This window comes from Thermobia domestica, chromosome 10 (assembly GCF_964235325.1).
Source record: "Thermobia domestica chromosome 10, izTheDome1.hap1.1, whole genome shotgun sequence".
NCBI lineage: Eukaryota > Metazoa > Arthropoda > Insecta > Zygentoma > Lepismatidae > Thermobia > Thermobia domestica.
The window spans coordinates 218,054,761-218,079,631 of record NC_137463.1 but is presented as its reverse complement, the minus strand read 5'-3'; the positions used below and the strand labels follow the sequence as shown (position 1 = coordinate 218,079,631).

Here is a 24,871-nt window from a genome sequence, read left to right as displayed (position 1 = left end):
ATAAATAAAGAAGCAGAACAGTTAATAGTTGTAAAAATTTTCTAAGTTCAAAATGGAAACACAACATATTCTTCATATGTGTGCATATCGCTGTAGTTTAAAACAAGCGTATTGTACTTCCAAGCATGTCAGAGGTCTTATGGAACGGCTGTGAATATCCGTCGTTAGGTATCAGAGCAAAAATTGTCATATGGGATACAGCAAGAAGTGCTTCTTTTTTAATGTGATGTCAGCGTTGCAATTCTAACCGGAAGTGCTATTAATGTACGGTAGAGTGAAAACGGTACTAGATAGCAAGAATCTCTTTTTAAAGAACTTGGTTTACGAGTAAAACTCCTTTATACAGGGTTTTCATAAAGTATGGACGGATTTAATTCGCTTATAATTTACATAAAAATGCTCGTATTGAAATCAAATAAAGTGCAAACGGTAGCAGGATTAAATTTTTACCTGTAATCTGCACCAGCTCAGTTCATTCACCGCCACACCTCCAACTGGGCGCCGTCTAGGAATCGACTTCTGTGGGCTGTTGATGATGCTTTCCCTTACCCTGCTCACTGTTGCAGGCGATGTTGGCGGCCTCCCACTTCGAGGACGGTCCAGGACGCTTCCTGTCTCCAAGAACTTAGCATGCCACTTTCGGATTGCACTCTCAGTCGGTGCCGGCTTTTTGAACTCTTTGGTGAACTTTCGACACACCAGAATTGGTGATTTTAGCTCTGCGTACCACAGAACACATTGCGCCTTCTCTTTCACCGACGCCATCTTTGATACGGTAAAAAAAATAGTCTTCTCAGAGGAGTTTTTCATTTATTTATTTCTTTAAAAGACACACACACCAATACAGCTTACAACTTACTTTTAACAGTCAACATTGAAACAACAATGAAAACAACAATGGATGGAATTTGGTAAGAAACTGACCCTTGCCCTCCCTCTCCCTCTCTCAACGTGTTCAGAGTTGCCGCTTATCTAACAGTGTTGCCAACTAAAAATTTAATCCTTCCGCTACCGTTTGCACTTTATTTGATTTCATTATGAGCATTTTTATGAAAATTATAAGCATATTAAATCCGTCCAGTCTTTATGAAAACCCTGTATATTTACCCTGTCTGTCATTCTGCCCGTCCGGAAGACAAAAACATCTTAAAAACAAATAGGCCTACTTGGTGGACCATCAATTTTAAACAGAATGTAGAGGGCCAAAACTTAGGAAATGAGTTCGTTGATTCATCCAATTGATCCAAAGGTGTGGACAATCAAAAATCGCTTTCCTGTGGGTTTCTGTGGAAGTAATTATGGATATGATCCTTAAATAATAGATTACTCACAATGCTATAGAGATTAATGGGTTAGTATAATATTTAGGATTCAAAATACCAATCTGTCGTTGGAATACAATACTAAAATGAAACTAAATGACTTTCTAGTCAACAAATCTAAATATTTAATGTATTCTATTTTCAAATGTTCATTCATCTTAAAATTTACTTAATTTAATTTAAGGTAATCTGAAGGGGGCAGATCTGGAGAATATGGGGAATCGTCAATGATATCGAACTTCAGTTCACATAGTTTGTGCATTGCAATGGCTGCTTTGTGGCAAGGATCATTGTCTTGCAAGAAGGCGATTCGTTTGGATAGTTTTCCTCGGACCTTTTCCTTCAGTGCGGTATGCAAGTTTTCCAGCAGGTTCATCTATCTTGTAGCATTCAACACAGTGTTTTTTTTTTAACTATTATTATTTTAGATATTGGCTCAGTATTACCCCCTCACAATCTCAAAAAATGACATCAGTTTCCCAGCGGAATTTCTCTGTGTCATTTTTTCGGACATAGACTGAGTTTTGTTTTTGGAATCATACACATTTAATTACATTTCATCAACAGTAACAATTTGTATAATAAAGTTGGAAGCATTCACTAAAAAAACAGCACAACACACTGTGTAGTACCGTTTTCTCCGCTTCTGATCAGCTGTGAAAAGTTTGGGCCCCCACTTTGCCAACATTTTTTTTCATACGAAGTTCTTCATGCACGATGTAGTCCATAGGCTCCACACTAATCCCTCAGGTCTCTGCAATACGTGACAGACCAGTTCGCCTGTCTGCAAGGATCGTATCGTGCACACGATTCAAAGTTTCCATGGTCACCATTGTTTTGAGTCTTCCACACCTCTCATCTTCGGTGCTCCCCTGCCCCTCCTGAACTCCCCTACCCAAGATTTCACTGAGCTATATGAAGGACAGTCATTGGCCATTCTGCAAATTCATCAAAAATTTTCTTCGCCCCCATATTCGTTGAGAAGAGGTATTTTATGACTGCTCTCTTCTCACATTTGATAAAAGTCACAATGGGCTCAGCCATGGTCGCTTCAAACCTGCAATAAAGGAAAAGTATTTGGAATATATTTACGATTTTTTTTAGGATATCCTCTAAAATATAGTTGCATAGCATACTGTAAGTATTTTGAAATTAGTTCATTTACTGGGTTAGGCCGGAAACTTATCTAACCCCCTCGAATGGATTCAGTGCCTCGAGAATAGGCTTCTTATGTCTGCAACGGCGCAAATCTGTCTTCAACATTGGGGGGGGGGGGTGTATGGGTAAGACTATTCCCTTATTTTTTAAGCGATGTTAAAAATATTTACGAAGTTGAAAAACAATGCTGTGGAGGATCAGGGGAGCAGAGTTGTCTTCAACATTGGGAGGCGGGCAGATTTGAGGTTTATTCTGGGGGACATCAATTTTATCTCACTTCCCTTTGTGACAATCGGACACAAATCATCACATTTTCCCCCAAAAAACACATTTCGAATCGGATTATTGGGGGGGGGACAGTTCTCCCAGTTCCAAGATTGGAGGGAGCATGTCCCCCTCATCCCTCCTGGGATTTGCGCCAGTGTATGTCTGTACTAAAACTATAAGTGTAGAAAATGGTAAATCAAAAGTAGGCGTTATAATCCTAATGATTTTAGGCACAAATGTTTGAAAAATAGGTATCTACTACTATTCTAGACTGATCAATTTGATTTTTTTTTATTGTAAGCAGTTCTGGTTATCTTTTTAATTAATTGTCAAATTAAAACTCATCTTTCATCACCATAGAATCTCTCAGTGAATTTTATCCTTACCATCTCTGTTTAGTCATAATTATTATTTTCTAAAGTTGATATTTATAATTAAAAATTATAAAGAAACAGAGCTAGTCAATACTCTCTTTAGTTGATACTCCCATCCCTCTTGGCTTTTCATATCGAATACAGAATCAAGAATTAAACCAGTTGAAAATGCTCCAAGAACATTGCCACAACAAACGTAAAAAGATTTTTTTTTTCGAAATTTATATGAGTTTGTGTATTAAATTTATTTGATTAACTAATGACGCATTAATCATTGAATCAATAACTAATGGCACAATAATTATTGAATCAATATTGGTGTTAAATAAAAATAGCAATGTCATCTCTCTATAACTTATGGTTCCTAAGATATGGCTCCTTAAATCTCCTGAAATCGGAACTTTTGTGGCCAATATCTCGGGAACGGTACGAGTGATGCGAAAAAATCTTTCAGATAGTTGTTGATGTTCCATCAAATGGAGGGCTCAAAATTGAAAAATTCGCAAATAACAGACACACACATATAGACAGAGAATTCAGTAACGAACTTTTTTAAAAGTTTGTTGGAAAGGGTTTTTGTTTTGTTAAGTCGATACGAAATAAAAGCGAAGTGGTAGGTGACTGATCAAACAATAATAATGTATTTTAGTATATTAATGATACTAAGTAAATTCGTTGATTTACTTTCAGATTTTTTGTGACTTATGTCTTATCGTCTGGAGGTCCTGACTGGTCAGGACAACGTGGTCGTATCCGTCGCAGCCTGTTAGAAGAATGGCTACCCAAAAGTGAATCTTCCACTGCCGACACTTCCTCAGTTTTTATATGCATCTGTGGTCCTACAGCTTTTACTCAAGTTACAGAGAAGTAAGTTCTTTTTTTTCCTCAATCTAAGCTTTCTACAGCATCATCAAAATGATCGCGCAATAGGAAAGTAATTTATCTACTTTGCCATTTCTTTTATGAGCAACAAACGAACTGTACCAAGTAGGGGTAATGTATTGTAACGGTTAAATAGTGCATAGTATAAAGATTTCTCGGGTAGAGCAAATAATGTACTCGGGATTTGGATTTTTCTCTTCACCTTTTTATTACAAAAGATTTATGTACACAAATTATAGTAAGAAATTCCTCTAATATTTAGGTAAGATTAGGTAGGAGCCCGGTGACCAAGCGTCGTGGGCTTTGGGGTTAGGTACTCTCGGTGACCGTGCGTCGTGAGAGGGGTATAGATTAGGTTTCTCTTTCTCGGTGACCGTGCGTCGTGAGAAAGAGGATAGGAACCCGTTGACCGAGCGTCGTGGGTATAAGGATAGGTACCTCTCGGTGACCAAGCGTCGTGAGAGGGGTTTTAGGTGGTGTGATCAATCCGTGAAGATTGATGTTGATCGAGGTGTGCAGGTCCTTTTTATTCTGTCTTGTCGGCTTCCATCGTGGGTACTCGTCCTTCCGACTGTTGGCGATGGTGATCGACTCCTCTTCGGGAACGTCGTCTGTTTGTTTGTGTTTGTTATCAACACATGTAGTTCACACGTGGTTATTGCCTGGTACGGCAACGTGGGGATCCTTACAATAGTGTCGTTTGCAGCAGAAGTAAACTAATACAATTCTGATTTTACTTCTTGCATCTAGTTATAATAGAAAAATCTTTATAGTTTGAATATGCAAAAAGGAGTTTTGCCTTTCATAAGTTCATCAGCAGTAAAACTGGAATTTCAGTCAGTTTGTTCTGAGTAGCAGTTATTCAACTGTCCAATTTATGAATATCTACTCCAAGAATTTTGAACAGTTGTGCCCAAAATACTTCTACTTGTTGCCTGATTGTGTAATTTCCAGAACTTTCGAATATGGTGGAATCTGTGTGTGTTGGTCACCAGTACAGAAAGTACATTTATTTTGAAGGAAAACTATTACAAACTATTATAGATTGTAATATACGATTTCTAAGGTACCGATTAATTATCTCCTACATGATAGTTTTATCTTTGCAATAAAAAAGGAATATCGTACACTATGAGCTAAATGTAATTTCAATAGTGTTATATATTTCCTGTAAGTTCCGCAGATGATATAGGCTTCCAACATATGACGAAAATTAAAGACGTACATAGTTCAAGAAGTCCACCTTGACTAGACTTAAAAATATCTTGTATTGTAGAAAGAATATGATTGGATAAACATTCATTCATACCCTTGCAAGCAACATACGTAAAAAAAAAAGCAGTAAACAGTATCGTGTATTTTTGAAGAAATTACTTTTAGTAGACAATTTTTTTTTCTTCCGGGCTCATTAAGCTTCCCAAATAGTAAAAAGGTGTTCTCCAAGGATTTTGTATCATATGAAGATGATCTGTCTGTCTGATGTACTGTCTGATGTTTACGTGTCCAACGTACAGTAGTGAGTTTAACATTAACAGCATAGGAACGTTGCCTCAGTACAGGCAAGTTCTAAAGCAGATTGACAACTTACAAAGTATTAAGTAATACACGTCTTATGGGGAAATGCAGGTTCTTTGAAACTGAGGTCAAATTAAGCAGGTGACCAAGTTAGCAGGTTTTAGTGTACTGTTTGATGAAATCATATTATTGAGATCGTGAATAACCATTATTTGTGCTTGTAGAACTTACTCAGCCATCTTAAATTTCGTATATTGCCAAATCCAAGTGGATTTTTAGATTGTATTTCGTAATCAGATGGCCAAGGAAGTAGTTACGTCTTGCTTATAATGAAGAAATACATCGTGATACGCATTTATTGCATCATATTCATGGACAGAGAATTTCTTAATAATTAACAGGATCTGGCCGACACGGACTATTTTGCTAGATACAATGTCGTAATATAATGCCAGTAACAAAAGATAATAATACTATAACATGAGAGTTTTAAATACTAAACAAGAATTTTAGGAATAATTGAAAAAATGAATCTAAATATTGCGATCTTGGCCAATAATTAGTTTTTGGATCAGGGGCCACAAAATTTTTGAACAGCCCCTAAATCAAGTTTTGTTATTTTCTACAGAATAAGCACATCATACTGAGTTAAGTGATAGCTTAGGTTTAGATTCACTGTATGTAGTTCTTCAGATATAAGGCGTACAATAATTTTTTTGATTGAAATATATATTTTTGGATCAGAGACCACAAAGTTTTTGAACGGCCCCTAAATCGAGTTTTCTTATTTGTTAAGGAATAAGCACATACTGAGTTAAGTGATATTTTGGGTTTTGCTACATTATATATAATTCTCCAGATATAAGGCCTACAAGAATTTTTCCTTTTTTGCCTGAAATATATTGGCTCTTTTGAACCAAAAAGAGAAAAGTGATTGGAGTGTAACCCTTGTAAAATTAATTTTCTGTTGTTTTAATGAAATTGTTATGTCGTTATAAATTTTAGTTCAACATGAAACTATGTATTTTGTAAATAGATTTACTATATGCCCTTTTGCATATAGTCTAATCTATTCTTGATGTACTGAACTGCTTGTTTACTGTGTACTGTTACACAAGTCACAAAGTTATCTAACTCACATCAAATACATGCAAACGTTCCACCTCCTCTAGTTTTTTTATTTTTATTTATTTTTTATAACGTTGCGTACCAAATGTGTGTAGAGAAAGTTCTCGCATATAAAGCACACATTGCAGGAAGTTTTGATAAAAAAGCTCTGTAAAGAAACTTGTTTAGTTTAATATTACCAGCTGTTCTTCAAGCGCATTTCGAGGACATAATTCGTCCTGGTGCTGCAAACGTACGAAAGTAACTTCAAACTTTTTTCGTAACTTGCATACAGCACTAGAACACAAATTATTATCCAGTTCAGTAATAAGCGAAATACTCCTTCTTATTTTACTCCTATATTTATGTTATAAAGGGGAAACTCCTTGCCTTACTAATGCAAGTAGTGTATTGTGAACTCTCAGAAAACAAATAAAAACTTTTATTAATTAAGAAAAATCAAAATCACTCTGTAAGTGATGAAACAAAATTTCAGTATTTTATTAATTTCGAACTCTCTATGTGCAAAGTTTTCTTTGTTTAGAAACAGTGATTCTGGCGGTTTACTGACTAACTATAAGGTAGAGCCTTTTTATTTCAAGTGTGTCCTCGGAAAATTTGTGAAATTTACTTCGGCCCCACCCCTGCTGCCCTCTTACGGAGGAAACCTTGCTTTGGGGAAAGAAGTGAATGATCTCGGTTGCGTTGCCAATTTATCATTCACGTGTTTGGTCTTGGCGAGTGAAGATCGTGGGCTACTTACGAGAGTGAGAGTAGCTAACAAAACATTGCACAAGGAAGCCCGTGAAATAATTCGGAATGTTTCAGTCTGGCAATTCTGTCCGTATCCAACTATTGAAAGATTGTCCCTCCTTTCTCGAGGAAAACACACATCGACAGCAGTGCCAGCAGGACATACTTGAAAAAGAAAGGCTCTTGACACGCTAAATATAAATTTCCGTAAGAATTCCTTTTTGCAACGGTAATTACCATATGGCTGCATTAACAAACATAAAATGTTTATTTAAAAAAAAATATTACTTTCATACCACGGTAATTTCATTCTTTTAATCCAGTATAAATAGACTATATTTGTCCTTTCTTTATCACATTCTGTAGGGGCGATCTATTTTGTTCAAGAACATAGCAGTTTTAGAATTAACCATCTGAAGGTGCAGATAATTTTTAGGGTATGCACGTTGAAATTTGAAACATGTTTTGTAACATGGTAGTGTGTGGGGGTTGTACGTTGTCATATATGCTCATAGTACATAAACGAATATTTCTTCCAATAAAATTAATTACGAGGGTTATTCATAAAGTAATGCCTCCAAGGTAAAACCTTTATTTGTGTTTGAAAGATAGCACCGATACAGGTATCAGTGGAAAGATTGCAATCGCTACAAATAGTGGCATCATTTTTCAACATAGTCCCCATTACGGGCAACACACTTACGCCAACCCGAAACAAGGTTTGTCATACCGTCGGCGAAAAATTGTGGTGGCTACTGGCGACACCATTGTCGAACTGCTGCGTGCACCTCCGCGTTACAATTGTTGCGTTGGCTCTTAAGTTCGGGGAAGAGCCAAAAGTCATAGGGCGCAAAATTCGAACTAATCAGGATGAGGCAGAATGTCAACAACACTTTGCCAGCAGATGGAACAACTTTGAATTTTTTTTGGCAGAGGAGAAGACGTGTGGCGGTACGCTATCGACCGATGTTTCGTTGCGGGCTCGTAATGGTATATCCACGAGTCGTCGCCGGCGATGAATGTTCCTGGGCGCACAACCTTCCGCCTTCAGAAATTCAGTAACAGTACGCTGTTTCAACCGGACGTCACCACTGGATACCATGGGTTGCTCCATTACTCTGGAACGAGAAGAGATAGATAGGTGAAACAAGTGACATTCTATAGCTTAAACATCAGTGCCTTAATGGTAAACATGGGAGGTCCGGGTTCGATTCCCGGAGGGAGCTCATGTGGTTCGGATTCCACGTTCATCAGTAGGTCCACGTCTCATATAGCCTCGCTGCTGAACGGGACGTTAAACTCAAAATCAACTCAACTCATTAATGGTAAACAGTTCAGAATGTTTGCAGTACTATTGGCCAAATAGTGGGCTTGAAGGCATTACTTCATGAATCACCTTCGTATAAGGGCAGCATAGCAAGTAATGGTGGTATTGTTATAATTCGTACATGGCTTTACACACAGAAGAACACCTGTTACATTCCTTCATTTTAGTCACTCCCATCTCTATCATCTTCTGCGACACGTGTAGAAGGCGCACGCCGTCAGCACGTCAATCTTTGCCGATGTTCCGCAGGGATCACCATATGACATGCATGATGGCTTTCGTGTGTCGTAGTGCTTCCTGCGAAGTGGTTCCTTCATTTTGGCGAGTAGGTCGTCAGAAGTCCCAGAGAACATTGTTGTACACTGAGTTCACGTGCCACTTTAATTTTGATCCACTCATATTGTTTATCTTTCCGAAATTTATTGTTATGGCGCTTCTACTTCCATCCTGTATGGCAGTGCTGCTTTTGACTGAACAACACACAGTTATTACCTTCGCCACACGTCACCGCCTTGTCTCATATTCCCTTATCAGTCACAGATCTCTAGTTGTGCTGAAACGTGACGTGAGGACAGTTTTGCCATTTTTTTAAAATCCAAACTATGTATTTTCCGTCATTTCATAGTTAAGGATTGATATAAGAAATTAACTTGTAATACAAACGATTTCGTACTAAAAATATTTGTAATGTATCATGTATTCAACTTCGGAATGAGTCAACAAATTAGGTACAGTGTCAAATATAACCGAAGTCAAAGTACTGAAGTAGAGCAGTTACATTGAAATTAATAGCGAAAACGGCGATAAGTTAGCCAAAAGCAATACTGACAAAATACTACGAAGGATGGCATAAATTGATAAACAGCCTACCTGTATGAGACAGTATGCATATTTATGGATTGGTCTAACTTGAAACAGTCTACCTTTATGAAACAATTCACATTTATGATTTGGCCTAATTTGATACAGAGCCTGTTATTATGAATCAACATCCACATTTATGGACTGGCCTGACTTATACAGTCTGCCTTTATGAAACAAGGACTTTTTTTTTGTTACACATCTATGAACAAACCGCCTCTTTAAGTAAGGTGTCCGAAAAGTAACGGAGGTTTTAAATCTCATGAATTGGGAAAGTTGTGATATACTCTTTAAAAGAGTAAACACTCGATTAAACATGGAAAATAACATTTGGGAAATGTCCTCCATGTCTCATACACACTCGCGCATTTTTTCCACAAAATTTGCAATCACAATTTTGCAAATATGTGTCTTCTTTCATTTTAGGAATGGTTGGTATGAATTTGCTGTAAACCTTGGACTTTAGAAATCTACAAAGACAAAAATCACATGGTCTAAGATCGCAAAACCTTGGTGGTCAATTGGAAATCAGTCGCCCATGTAATTTCTTGTACAACAACTCAATGGTTTGCGCGCCCCATGACACGTAGCATCATCCCGCTGGAAGAACATCTCACCAACATCAACGTCTAAGTTCATAACTTCCAACTGAAGCATAAAAATACTGTTATCATATCGCGATAACGTACGCCAATGGAAGTTATTCCCTTTTGAACTTGTTTTCGAAGAAGTGCAACCGAATAGTTCTCAACACCAGAGTGCACACACCACATACTCATTGGGAATAAATAGGCTTTTCTTCAGTGATACGAGGATTTTCTGTCCGTTTCAGCAGGGAGGGTATATGAGGCGTGGACATAGAGCTTAACGGAATCTGAATCACATGAGCACCCACCAGGTGATGGCTTGGTGACTAAGTGTGGAATGAGAGAATCAGTGTATTTATTTCTTTTATAGCTATACTGTCGTTCGTTGGTTAATTCAAAATTTTGGAATGTTGTGTACCTATGTCCATTATCGTTTGTTAATTCAAAACTTTGGAATGTTGTGTATGTCCATTAATATTTTATGCAATTAATTCTGGAATTAATTTTTTCCAATCTTTTTCCAGGTTGCTCCATGAAATGGGTTATAACCAGAAGAATTACCATTGTTTCCTGGATTAAAGATGGCAATATGGAATATTCAACTTTTTTCAGTGATAAGTTATACCTTCAGTGAAACATTGTCGGCAAATCATTTAAATGAAAATAACATTTCTGTATATTTTTGGTAAACTTTCCCTGTAATATGTTAGTCTTCCTGTTCAAGTACTTGTGTTGTCTTTTCTGTGTATATATGTTCAGTCCGAAGCCAGGTTCTACTCCACTCGTCCTAACTCGTCAAGTGGTAGGGTGGCCAGTTCTTTTCCCTGTCGTTCAAAACGATATGTAAAATCTGGAAATCAGGGAGTTCAAGTGAAGGAATAGATTTAGAATAAGGGTTAGGGACGTTATGCATACACGATCTAAATAATCATGGCTTCACTAAACACATACTAGCTTGTACACGTGTAAAGGTTCCTTCAGCATAAGTACACTTCACCTACTGTATCAGAAAGCCGGATCCTTGAGAGAGGGTTGTTTAAATAAGGTCAATCAATGAATGAATGGTATATGTATTTTTTATGTACTGCTGTTTGTAAAAAATAGCATGAAAGACATGTGTAAATACAATGAAATTTATGTCACACGTTTGTTTACATGACTATACAGAAAATATTAGTTTCAGACCTCTTCACCACCTGTAATCTTGATAAACGTGCACGGCATGAAGCCTCCACGTATTGCAACTAGAACCTTTGTCCAGTCCAATCAAACAGGAAAAAAAAATGTTCCTGAGGAATTGCTTGCCACTGTTGTATGGAATCTACAAGACATCAACTATCTGCTGAAGGACTATGATGAACAATGTGCCGCCCAACAATATTCCACACATACTCAGTGGGTGAAATGTCAGGCGTCCATGCAGACCACAAAAGCAGTAGTAGTACTAATCGTTCCTCGAAGAAGGCTTGCTCATTCCGTGGTACATATGCCTGGGCATTGAGCTGAAATGTTGCGTCCAATATTGTTTGAAGGAAGGATGTGACAGTTTTCTAGAACTTCCCTTATGTAGTCGATAGTGAAGTTATCTTTACTGTGTAGGTTCCGAGAACACGTGTTTGTACCCAGTGGCTTTCTACATGATCGTACCTGCCGTTCGAGCGCTGTGATGATAAATAATACACGCTGGCATATTGAGCTCACCATGATAACTTTTAATGGGTATGTGCTTATCACTATAGGAGATGAAGAGAGACACGTCCGAATACACGACTGTTGCTACTAATCATGTCATTATTGTGTTTAGTTGTCCATCCTTGTAGCCTGAGACGTTTATATTTCTGGGTCAAATGGAAGCCAATGCAAAGGCTTCTATGTCACCATAGCCTTTAGTAGACGCTACAAAACAGTTGACGCAAACAAGTTCTCCCTCGTTGCTGTGCTCCAACATTGAGCTAAGACAAAACTAGCGGTGTATGTCGTCGCAGTTTACGACTTTTTCTCTCCATTACTGCCACAAACACACATCGCTGCAGTGGCAGCATGCTCTGTACCTGTACCAATTTCATGGTACGGGAAGCGCCTTTTTATAAGTCAACCACGTTGCGACGCAGTACTCTGTTTATATTGCCATTTGGCACCGATGAAGCATAGTAGCGCTTACATACGTTTTCTCTATTCTGTCTGTGAGTTTGGACGCATCTTTTGTTCTTTGTTAGTGTTGCAATTCTTTATTTATTATTATTATTATTTTTACAAACATCGGTGTAAGTACCAGCATTCCGAAGGTTTTGTCAGTGTTACTGCTTAACTACACCAGAATGCTAAATTAAATTCTTTGTTTCTTTCTTTATATACAAGGTAACATTTGTAAAGAAAGTAAGGCAGTGTATCACTTAAAGCGTTTGTTTTACTCCGAACTTTCAACGTTGTTTAAAACCTCCTGAGCAGTACTGTAATAGCTTGATTTTAGGATAGATGATACGTTGTTCTGTAAGAAATTACAGGTATATGAACATATGTTGGATCCTCAACTGTTTAGGAGATGAAGACAAAATTATTTCAACAATAGGACAGTACGTTATAAACAAATAATTAAGTGTCTTTGAATCATGATTAATGGTCAGTATCTATAAGAAGACATGTTGAAATGTGCTTCCGTTAACCTTGACATATTTGGCATGTTACATCCTTCAATATCTCCTTAGATTCCTTAATGGCAGTAAAGTTAATTAAAACGCGAGTCAGCAGGTCCTTTCTCGTATTCATCTAGCCCTTTGTCATATGCAGATCCTAGGGGTTCAAGTTCGGATTATCTGGCCTGCCTACCTCCGGTGCTTGGGGTCCCTGGTTCGATCCCAACTCGCGCCATGTGGACTTTGTGGTGGACAAACATCGTGCTCGTGGGTTTTCTCGGGGTTCTCCCGTTTCCTCCCACTTTTTTCATTCCACCATTTCATTCATTTCTCATAATCACTGTCTCCTTTAGCCTAACCGGCATAACCGTGGGACGTAAAACTCAAAGATTTCCTTTCATTTTATCTGGCCTGTTACCATTTGTGAACCACCGTGGCTGATGTAATACCGTGAAGTGGATTGAAGTACTTAGTTACTAGTTAAATGTGATATGAACTCTATCATTTTAATGGTACATGTGAGTCCTTGGTGGTATTCACTTTTCCAGATACTCAAACAACATTGCAGAAAATTATTATAGCGTGATTAAGATGATGATCTAATGGGACAAGACCAACAAGAAGTGTACTAAATGCATAGAGGTTTACTGATTCATATTTGAACCTTTAGTGTAATTGACCATTAAACATGAGAAATAGATTCATATTAATTTGCCTGCACTTTTTTGGGGGGATATCTACCGAATCTTTAAAAATTGAACCTATATTCGGTAGGGTTTATTAGTCAACATCGATCAATTTATTATCTTCCGAATCATGATATTATTTTTCTAAAACATCTTGTATAAAATCTAAAGTGTGGATTTTTGAGTGATATTTTGACAATTTAGGTGCAGTATACACTAGTTATATTATTTCATCATCATATTTAGGCGATGAATTTTAGTGCTAAAATCACGTTAATTAATCTTACGTAGAATTATTTGCATATAATATTGGGTTTCATAAAATATTTGTGTCGATCAATCGTGCATTCGTGTTACTGACTTATGATGGGGACATGATTAGAGAAAAAAATGGATGCAAAATTTGGGTTATACTTCATATTTGTGAAGGAATTTTCGATTCAAAGAACAAAATGATAACTGAACAAAAGTAAAATCAAGTGCGAGGGGATATGGTGGCTGAGGACTCACCATTGATGAGAAAGGTCCTAGCCTTATTCCAAGCCATGTGACTTTGTTGTCAATGTCTGTGAGATTTCTGGAAGTTTCGCTTCGTACTTTACTCAACCAAATTGTTCGATTCGATGATTGGCCACACGAGTGGTGGACAACATCGTATCGATGGATTCTCTCTGGTTTTGCCACTTTTTCTACATTGTCATTCCACCCAAACCTTTCATGATCATTTACTTTCATTAATTACCTGTCTCCTTTAGCCTAAAGGAATAATCGTGGGATTTAAAACTAGACATTTCGTTTCCCTTCGTTTTGTTTCATCTTCACTTACTTGTATTTATCATTTGTCTTTAGAGTGCAGGATGTAACCGTGGAACGTTAAATGTAAACAAGATATTTTGTTCTCAAAACGAGGTATAAAATTAAAAACAAGAGGTACAAGGTGTATTAATATTATTATCATTATATATCTTTTGTTTAACACTTATTTAATATGTACTCAGTCATATCAACGTCCAGTATATGTGTAATAATGTTTATGTGATTTCTTTAAAAGATCAATGTAAAATTGGGTGGAAATATTTGTAACGATCCGAAAGATAACATATTTTACTACGACTGCAACAATACACACTATCACTATGATATTTAAGTTATGTTAAATCTGCTGTCTTGTTGCGTAGAATCAGAAGAAGAATTATAAAGTTAAAATTCAAGTGAAAAGCAGCTTCGATTGTGATATTTTTGACAAAACGAACCTTCAGGAAGAAGGGAAAATCAATCAACTCATCTGTCTGGATTGTAAATACCAATTGCCTCTTGTTCTGTTATTGTAAATGTGGAATGATGAATATCGTCTGTCTTTTATATTTGTGTTTCAAACAACCGAAGAGTGTATGTATCTCAATATTTCACAGGTTTTTGGAAGTTATGTATCCTGTTGTGATCATATTCTAAAACTGCTAGAGACATTATCGTGAAGTAAGAGGCTAACAGTCATATGAGGATTTCGGAATATCTAAAAATCTATGATAGTGTTGTACCAAATAGTTTTGCACTTAAATTTATATGTTGGAAAAGTGCTTGAAGCTCATCTTGATTTTAAAGTAAGGTGCAAAGATAAATGTGTTCCTTGAATACTAGATGCTGTACGAAATTGTTAATTTGAAAATGAAAGTTTTGTTTGGTTTAGGATTTTTTTTTTGCTAAATTATTTCTAAAAATAAGGTCAAATTAGAACTTCTGATATAAAAATAGGAAAAAAATACGAAGATATATTATTAAAACATGATACGAAAACAAGAGTTCTAAGAAAAAAATAGATTAGAATTTTCTGACGTGTTTCACGTTTTTCTTTCTATAAAGGAACAAAGACTTGAAAGGTGTATATACTTTCCTTGTTACAAAAAGTGATAACTTATTACATTTCTGAGAGATAGTGACGAAAAGTTTCGCTACTTTTAAATTAGACCTATCTAATAAGCAATTTTAAACTTGAATCTAAAGTTTTCAAGGTTGAACATTATACATAAGTTGAACAAAGAAATGTCCCAGAAGACATGGAGAACAAATTACCAGAGGATATTAATAAGACAATGTCATAGAACACAGAGTGAAGAGAAATTAGGGAGGGAAAGAGTAGTAAAAAAAGAAATATTAAAGAATAGGACAGTAACTTAGAACCGTCCGGTTCCGGATTTTCTGTAAAGGAAAAAGTAGAAAGAATAACTAGTTTAGTAACTAGATAGTACTATTAGAGAAGGTAGGAAATGTAAACGAGAAATAAAAGCAACGATAGGAATGGCGAAAGAAATATTTAGGAAGAAATAAAGTATATGTTTTTAAAGCTTCGAATAAAGAATTTAGAAAAAGCTCAACAAATGTTTTGTGTGGAGTACTGTACTCTAAGGAGCAGAGAAGCTTTGAAAATATGAATGTGAAGAAGAAAAACTAGTTGGCGAGAACGGAAAACCAATTAGAAAGTGCTAGGATTGATATGGAAGAAAGGAACAGAATCACAAAGAGGGAAATAAACTGGTTTAGGTGATTAATTAGTTGTGAAGCTGTGATAAAAAAGAATGCGAAGGTTTAAATTTGGAGTAAGTGACCTGATGGTAATGCCATAATACTTTTGATCATGAGGATTATTATGATAAGTATTCGTTTGTCGGTAGCTTTTGGACTATTCGATCAGTTTAAATAACATTTTCTCAAATTAGAAATAACGTATTATTTGCATAAATGCTGTATTTAAATGACCAATCAAATGTTTATCACCAAACGAAAATTGCTGGTGAGCGCAGTTTGGTTAGTTATTATATTTCTCTTACCACCTTTTATCAGTAGCTATGGAATAGATAACCGAATTTGAGTACAGTTTCAATTACTTAGGAGGTTACGTTCGCCGTGCGTCACTGAAAACTGTATTTAACTTTATATTGATTCTGAAATTACTTAGAAAGTTTGGTAATTTTACGTTTTACCTTCGTTCTATATTATTCAGTCAATGCTTTATATCTAATTCTGATTGTCATTTGAAACCTGATTGAGTCTCTAGGATCCAGAGAGGAAAACCAATTGTTTTCATACTTTCTCAAAAATTCCAAGCGAAAAATCTATTCCTACTATGAATGTAGGTTTTCCACCTCTGACGGAAACTACAATTAATAATTAACCGATTTTTTGTGGAATTGACTACAAAATTCTAAAGTATACTATGCCAAAAGGATTGAAATAAGAAACCTCGCTTGTAATAATTTCCAAAAGAATTATAGGTGGAAAATAATCGAACTGAATTGTTATAACTGTATGTTATAGAGAAGAGTTTGTTTTTAAGTAAAGTGTGCGCGACAGAAAAGTCATGAAATTTAAAAAAAAGACAGTTAGCTGATATGTTTCTTGTACATAACTACATAGAACAGACAAAAAATAATCTGAGGCTTTAATGTACGTAATATTTTATGTATGTATTGGTATTTATGATGTCCAGATTTGTCAACTTTGGTTTAGTTTATTATAAATGTTTATTTTTGTGTAAAGAATTTCCTGATTGTCTGAAGGGAATGTGAAATGTAAGTTTATATTATCAACAGTAAAGTATAAAAACTATGGATGAGTTGGGTTTCAAGTTATGTATATATAAGTTGTGATACTTAAATGAACAAATATGCAATTGTGTCGAATAAAAATGAACCAAAATTTTTCATTTTATTTTCAACACATTATAATGTTATGTCAACCTTGTCATATAGTGGTGTCATTATACGTACTTCAAACACTTTTTGTTTCAAGGTAAAAAATAAAAAGAAATACAACATGTTAGAGACTTTCTTTTTGTAGCCTCTCGGTTGTGGTCACTACAGTTAAACGGAGACATCAGCGAGAACCCCAAGAACTTGACGAGTTTAAACAGGAAGCAAATGATCACGAAATGGGAAGAAAAACATGCCAGTCGTTCGGTAAAGATGTGGTAAATACAGTGGGGAATTAACTAAATTTACGAAAAGCGATGAATCCCTCTGAAACATGCCGTTTACAAGCCACAGACAACTAGGTACTTAAAACGGCTATCGAGGCCAGTAGTGGTCAAATGTGTGAGGGTCATTGTAATAAGCATTCAATCGTAATGCAGAAGTCATTCGCCAACCTCACCTGGTTTGGAAACGATAGAAAATGGTTGAATGTTCATCTTACAAAGCAGCATGAGTAAATGTCTGTGTTTTTCCAATGTCTCATTAGAGAAAGAAGCAGTTTTTGGATATAGTGTTTACCTGCAATAGGAAATGCGTTCTTTTCATTTCATAAACCCATTCCCAAATAAATAAAACCCTACCGTTAACAGAAGATCATGTTCTGTGTTTGGTAGGCACTTCGGGTTATTGGGGTCGCGAACTGGTTCCATCTAGCTAGATGATCGGTGCAACTCTATACTTCCAGCAGTTGGAACGTGTGCACGAGAAATTTAGAAATTTTGCTCCAGTGCTTCTGAACTTCACAGGGGTTATTGATCTGCAGGAATTCTATGTTGCTGAAGACATTCGTGATACCATAATTCGACTTGGTAGGAGACACTAGTGTATCCTATTGCAGCATCGGAACTATTTGTCCTGTTCATTGTGTAACCATTTTTCTGAACCCTCATCGAGCTGGCTCACACACTTATACAACTTCTTTGGTTTACACATGTTCTGCTTAGTTCTGCCACCATGATATCCGCAGTCTATTTCTTGGTAAGCCATAAATCTTAAACTCGAAAATCTACCAACTAAAGCTCCGCACATCGTGATTCGTCTTATACAGTTTCGGTGCAGAAAAAAAGCATCAAATATAAATAAAAATAATACAATCTAGGTAATAAATCTCACTTTGTTTTTTACAGTAGTAATGCGGCAGTTGTAAAGACGTGTTAGTTTAGAATCTGTCCTATACTATAATTTGTGTCGCATGAAATCATTTGGAAGCCTATTGTAAATAATTATGCCAAAAGAGATTTATGAAATACAAGTTACAGAATATAGATATCACTACAAGCATCATTTCCATAATGATTACAGATTAATAATTGACGTCAGCTTAAATTATAGTTGTTCCAATGAAATTAATAACCCACTGCTCATATTATTAATAACAATAATTATATATGAACATTTTTTATTAGTTTCTGCTTCCTGTAACGTTTTAAAATAATATCAGTAATGTAAAAGTGTTAAAAAGTTGAGTAGTTAAAGGAAAGATTTATGCTATAAAATTAAATAAATTTAAAAATTAAGAATGAAGTGTAGAGAAATTTAATTCGCTTCGATTCAGTGTGTAAACGTAAGGAATGCCCTGTACCAAATTGAAAAATCTTAAATTTGATTTTAAAAAGTTCATTACATGACTGTCTACCTTCAGGAATATAAAAGGGAGTGCAAGTGATATGATAGAACACTAAGAATTGGGGAACAGAGTAGGAATTTAGACCTGAGCAACTAAAGTTATTAATTTGTGAGTATTTAGCGTCTTGATTAAATGTCTCATCAAATCAATGAAAACTGAATTGCATGCCTTCACGCTACTAGTAGCATGGAGATAGATTCAGAAAAGACAATCTGCATAACATCCGAACAATTGATTTACTATATGTGATCGGGTTTCAAAATTTTGCTTCAACAACTGTCATCTAATTCAATTGTATTCTATTAAAATAAATAATGAAGATTTCGTAACTGAAACTACGTAATTTGGTGGGATATACATGAAACTACTCGGTTTCATATCTTTCATTTACGAAACATTTAAAAGGTAAGTAGTCTATATAAAGGGATAATGTCAGTTGTTTTATCTTGGTTGGAAAGTTTATAGCTAACTCATAAATTTTCGATTCAATTCTGTAGACTGGATAGTTTCCTTACGCTTCAACTGGTAGATAAATCCTCAAATCAAGTAAAAAAAATGCACTTATTTTCCGTTTATCATGGTAAATAATAATTTGCACCTTCCGTGCTTAGCAGTGGTATTGTTCTTACCTTCAAAATGATATAACTTCTGTGGTAAGGATACTACTTTACCATTTACCTTTATATTAAAATAAATTCCAAAACCTGTGATTATCATGCACAAATAACAGCACGATCAACTACGATGAAGAGACCAATCGTACACGAAAAAGATAATATGCCCATATTTACAACATTATTGAGTGAATGAATATGATTCTTGCCTTCATTAAGATGAAAATTAACCTTTATCTATAAATGATGACTGAGCTCGGATTTCCAAATTTAAACTTTTTTGGTTGGTAATTTCAAAAATTTAAGTGTATTTTTCAATTCCATGCTCATTGGATCGAGATATGGGAATATATTAAACCTAGAAAGGCTAAATAGGTCTTACTTTTAAAAAAGTTACTGTGTGTAAAATAGGGACCGCGATGGTTCAGTAGAACAATGTGTATCTTTGGCACATGGAGTTTCTGATTTGGTTCTCGTTCCCACCAAGTAAGCACCGTGAACAAACACCGTGTGCGTTGGCTTTCTCTGATTTTCCACGTTTTCTCACACTTCATTCCACCGTATCATCAATCTCATCATGATCGTCTGCCTTAGCCTTAGTGCGCAGTTGTGGGACCTTAAACGAAAAAGAAAAGAAACATTACATATAAGTAAATATGAATGGGCGTGACAAAAGCTTAAAAAATTCAAGCAAAATTAAACTGTAACAAATTTATATGCACATTATATGCAAGTCTTAGTCATACTCCCTAATCTTTATTTTCATTATCATTCCTTCTTTATTTATGAACACGATAAGTATCTACTTGAGAACAGAATATTTTTATAATTTAACTTATCTTTCACGCATCCAATCATACTTCAACGTTATGGCAGCCTTTACATATGTTGTACGAGGTAACCAAAAGAAAAAAAGAGTTCTTGCCGTTTTTGACGTCCTACTAATCATAAACTCAGAGAGAAAACGAAACGTCTTACATACCTGTCAAGTGATTGGGAGTTAATTTTACTCTCGACCTTCAGTAATATAGGCACGTTGCGCACATACAGCAGTCACACCTCGTCCAATGTCGAAGAGAAATGGAAGTATCGAAGCATCTTGTTCGCGTGTGTTTGTTGTACAACTTTAAAATGGTCCTGTCAACTGCCGCATCCAGTTGCCGCATATCAAAGACATTTCGGGAGACTGTTGTGAACGAACGCATCGTCAGGCATTAAGATTAGTTTCTTAAGGATTAAGATTAGTTTCTTCGTTCGGGAAATGTAAGCCTTTCGAATGAACCTTGGAGTGGACAACCACTTGTGTTGTATGAGGAGGACTGAAAGAAGCCGTCGAGGAGGACATTGGTTTAACGTGTGTTGAACTTGCGGAAAGGTTCCATGTTTCCGCTGAAACAGTCAGATTGCACCTGCATGGAATAAGGAAGTCATACAAGTTAAGCAAGTGGGTACCCTACACATTGTTGACAGCCTTCAAGGAACAACGATGATAGACCTTTTATCTATGCTCACTTGGCACCTGAATATACTCATCTTTGATTGCTTGCTCACTGGTGACGAAAAGTGGGTCTTTTATGAAAAGTGATGAAAAGTGAGTACTCCCAAGCGTACCAGACATTGATTGTCGCCACATGACCCTGTTCTTTACACCTCAAGACTACCTCTGCACCCACGAAAGGTTATGCTCTCTGCATGGTGGAATTGTCGGCAAGTGGCGCATTACGAACTCCTTCCACCTGGTCAGACCATCACTGCTGACCTGTACTCTCAGCAGTTATAAAGGGTACACCGTACATTACAGCAGAAAGAGCTCAGCATTGGTGAATCGCAAAGGTGTGCTGTTCTTGCAAGACAATGCCAAGCCACATGTGGCAAACAGGATCCGAGAGACCATTCAGCAACTTGGCTGGGAGATACTGTGCCATGCATCATATTCATCGGGTCTTGCGCCAACATATTACCACCGGTTTGATTCCCTTGCCAACCACCTCCGTGGGAGATTCTTCGCAAATGAGGAAGTCCTGAGGAACGCAACCATGGTCTTCTTTGCATCCATGACCGCTGAGTTTTATTACCAGAGTATTGTCCAGCTGCAGGAACATTGACAAAAGGTATTGGATGCTGATGGAAACTATTTCGAAATCTAAAGGTTCGTACCAACCACCAATCACTGCTGTGAAACAGCAAAATATGTTTCGAATAAAGCTTGGGAACATTCGATCGAAAAGGTGTAACAGCTTTCTCAGGTCAGATATCCTCAGTGAAGTTTTCCACATTCACACCAAGCAAATGCCGGAATGGTACCTCATAAAGTACCAGCCAACCTCATTCTTTTCCCCGGATAGTGTACTCGTCGACGGACGTCATCTCTCATACATGATGGGCTTAAGATCATGCTGGTAATTCCCAAAAATAGATATAAATAAATAAAATCGAATAAATCTAATTCGTCAATAAATACCTGCACTTTGATATGCGTTATTAGATCAGGCGCCAAAGTTGGCAGGCAGAAACCTGATATGGCACAAATAGCAAATTTTTAAATTTTCCGCTCTAGACGAAGTGTGACAACGTGATGCGGAGCAGAACAGACGATAGTAACCACTGGACCCATTATAGGAGATCAGAATGACTGCAAATGTCGAGACATTGAGAGGATGAGGTCTTGGATATCCTCCTGGGCTATTACAAGTCGTGCGTCTTCGACACAATGCACATCTCATTACCTGTAGCTGGAGAAGTTCGCAGGTGTGAGAAGCGTTCAGCAACCATCGACCAGAAGTGTTCATGTCGGCAAGAGATCGGAGGAACGTGTTGGCCAAGGAAGCAGAGGAACGTTGTATCCATCTAGGAAATGTAGGACAGTACGTGCGACATGAGGGCACGCGTTATCCTGCTAGAATGTAGTATCCGGTAGAACCTGCACTAAAGGAACCATAATCCGACCCAACATCTTGTCATAGTATCCTTAGCAGGCCAAATATCCATCAAAGCGTAAGAGACACTAACTGGGATGGGATTTAATGGAACCCAAAACCATAACGCTCAGTGTCACACCGACGTGACGATAGAAAATGCAGGCGTCGCCGGGCTAGTGTCCAGTGTTTCTTCCAGACATGATTTTGGGGGGGGGACTGCCCCTACCCCGGAGCGCTGAAAGTGCCCCTTGAGAAGACCAATGTCTACAATATAATAATGAATAGAATAGTACCATGTGAAATAATATGTGCCCCCCCCCCTCCTGGAACGGGATACGGACAAAATCTCGCAGGCCAAAACCTCGCCGCCCAAAATCTCGCGTGGGCAAAACCTCGCTGGACAAAATCTCGCCGGGCCAAAACTCGCCTGGTCAAAACCTCGCGGATCACAATCTCGCTTGGCCAGAACTTTGCGGAGTGAAACCTTTCCTTAAAATTTACCCAATGAGTTTCTGAATATGCAATTCCATATTACAAATAATAATAATAATAATAATAATAATAATAATAATAATAATAATAATAAAAAGAGGAAGAAGATATAAAATATCGTGTGCGTGGGCTTTCTCGGGGTAATCCCGTTTCCTCTCACTTTCTTCATTCCATCATTTCCTTCATCCTGATCATCTACGTCTCCTTTGACGTATAAGACATAATCGAGGGACGTAAAATATCAGATATTATTTCATACTTTCATAAATATTATTCGATTTTGTTAGAATTCCCTAAGGTCACCTTAAGGTGAAATAAAAACCATCTCAGGCTCAAACCCCATATATGTTGAAAATTTGATCGAGACCGTTCGTGTGGTTCAAGAGTTAAGGTACAAACGCAGCCACTTTAATTTTTATGTATTTCTATGTCTCCCCTTCCCCTCCTCCTTTCCGTCAAAGTGAAATGATAAAATCCATCTCAGGCTCTAATCTAATCTGTGTTGCAAAATAGATCGTAATTGGTCTCGTGGTTCAAGAGTTATTAAGTATTATTTATTTTTATATATCTCCCCTCCCCTTCGTCGTGCCGTCAAAATGAAATCACAAAATACATCCCAGGCCCGAACCTCATCGATGTTGAAAATTTCATCGAGATCAGTCGGGTGGCTGAAGAGGTATGATGTCACAAACATAGTCATTTTCATTTTTATATAAGATAGATTTTCAAACCACGCGTTAAAGTTTTTCTTCTCATTATTTTAATGCAATTATGTGTTATTAAAAATTATATACATATAGCAATATATAGAGCATTCTACATCGAAGAAATCATCGTGACGACGTTTTATACTGACGACATTTCTTCCCAGGCGAGATTACGTCTCGCGTAGTTTAGACCAGGTGAGATTCTGTGTCCCGAGATCAGGACGGCGAGGTTTTGGTCAGGCGAGATTTTGAGTATGACGAGATTTTGGGACGCGAGGTTTTGGCAAGGCGAGGTTATGGCCCTGCGAGGTTTTGGACAGGCGAGGTTTTGACCAGGTAAGGTTGTCGCCGCGAGGTTCTGGCCGCGAGATTTTGTACCCAAACCTCCCGGAACATTTTTTCTGAAAGAAACACTGCTAGTGTCATTGTAGCGGTAGATATGGGTGCTATGGACAACGGACACGCTGTAGACAGAAGCTGTATTTGTCTGAAAAGAGGATGTCCAGCAATTCGTCTAACGTTCGAGACACCATTGTATCTCTGTATCTATGTTATGCAGTCAGCGGAAACCGCAGCAGTATGCATTGTGCAAACATATCCCGCTCTGCCAGACGACAAAACTACTTGTGGGGCTGGAGACGCTAGGCGTTGTGCAATAGCCTCCAGTCGTTGCGCCAGTGTGCACGATGTGACTGTTCGATCCATAGAGTCATATACACAAGCTGACTGCCCTCACGGCCTCTAGTGTGATTAGGTCGTTGAGATCCAGCGTGTCGCTGCGTAATGCCATCGAATTCATATGTGTTCCATTGTGGCCACATTCTGTGCAATAAGGGCACCAATGTAGGAAGTAATAAACAGACACTCGATACTCCACTATTCGTACGCGCTCAAAGGCCAAAACCTACTGGGAGAATTGAACTGCTGCTTTCGGCGACAAGGCAGCTTCAACAGTATACACATACTTACAGCATACCAATCTTCATCTACCACTTTACCGTGGCTCTCTGGCCAGCCTCCGCTTTCTGTAATTAGGTGGCCTACCCGGCATCTCTGCTGCTTCAGGATATTGTCGTGCTAATCATATTGTTTTCACTTTTCGTGCTCTACATATGCTGCGAATTTGGACTTCCTGTATGTTATTGCATATTTAATGGTGAGCAGTGTAATAATAAAACAGGTGTACCGTCGGTAAGTTGTTTTCTCCTTCAAAATTTTCATCACTACCATGGCATGAACTTAACATTTTGGCATTGGGTCTTAGAATAATCAGCACACTTCTAACAAGGAAGGAC

At 37.2% G+C, this 24,871-nt stretch overlaps 1 protein-coding gene across 3 annotated transcripts in view; it reads left to right on the top strand.

Annotated features, from left to right (window-relative positions):
- Positions 1-17,283, top strand: part of LOC145662991 (cytochrome b5 reductase 4) — a 388,832-nt gene extending 371,549 nt beyond the window's left edge. For all 3 annotated transcript variants that reach the window (XM_081729095.1, XM_081729097.1, XM_081729098.1), the window contains 2 exons: positions 3,812-3,988; positions 10,678-17,283. In XM_081729095.1, coding sequence (XP_081585221.1) covers positions 3,812-3,988; positions 10,678-10,732 — 232 coding nt within the window. In that variant the 3' untranslated portion in view covers positions 10,733-17,283. The remainder of the gene's footprint in view (positions 1-3,811; positions 3,989-10,677) is intronic.
- Positions 17,284-24,871: the final 7,588 nt, after the last annotated feature.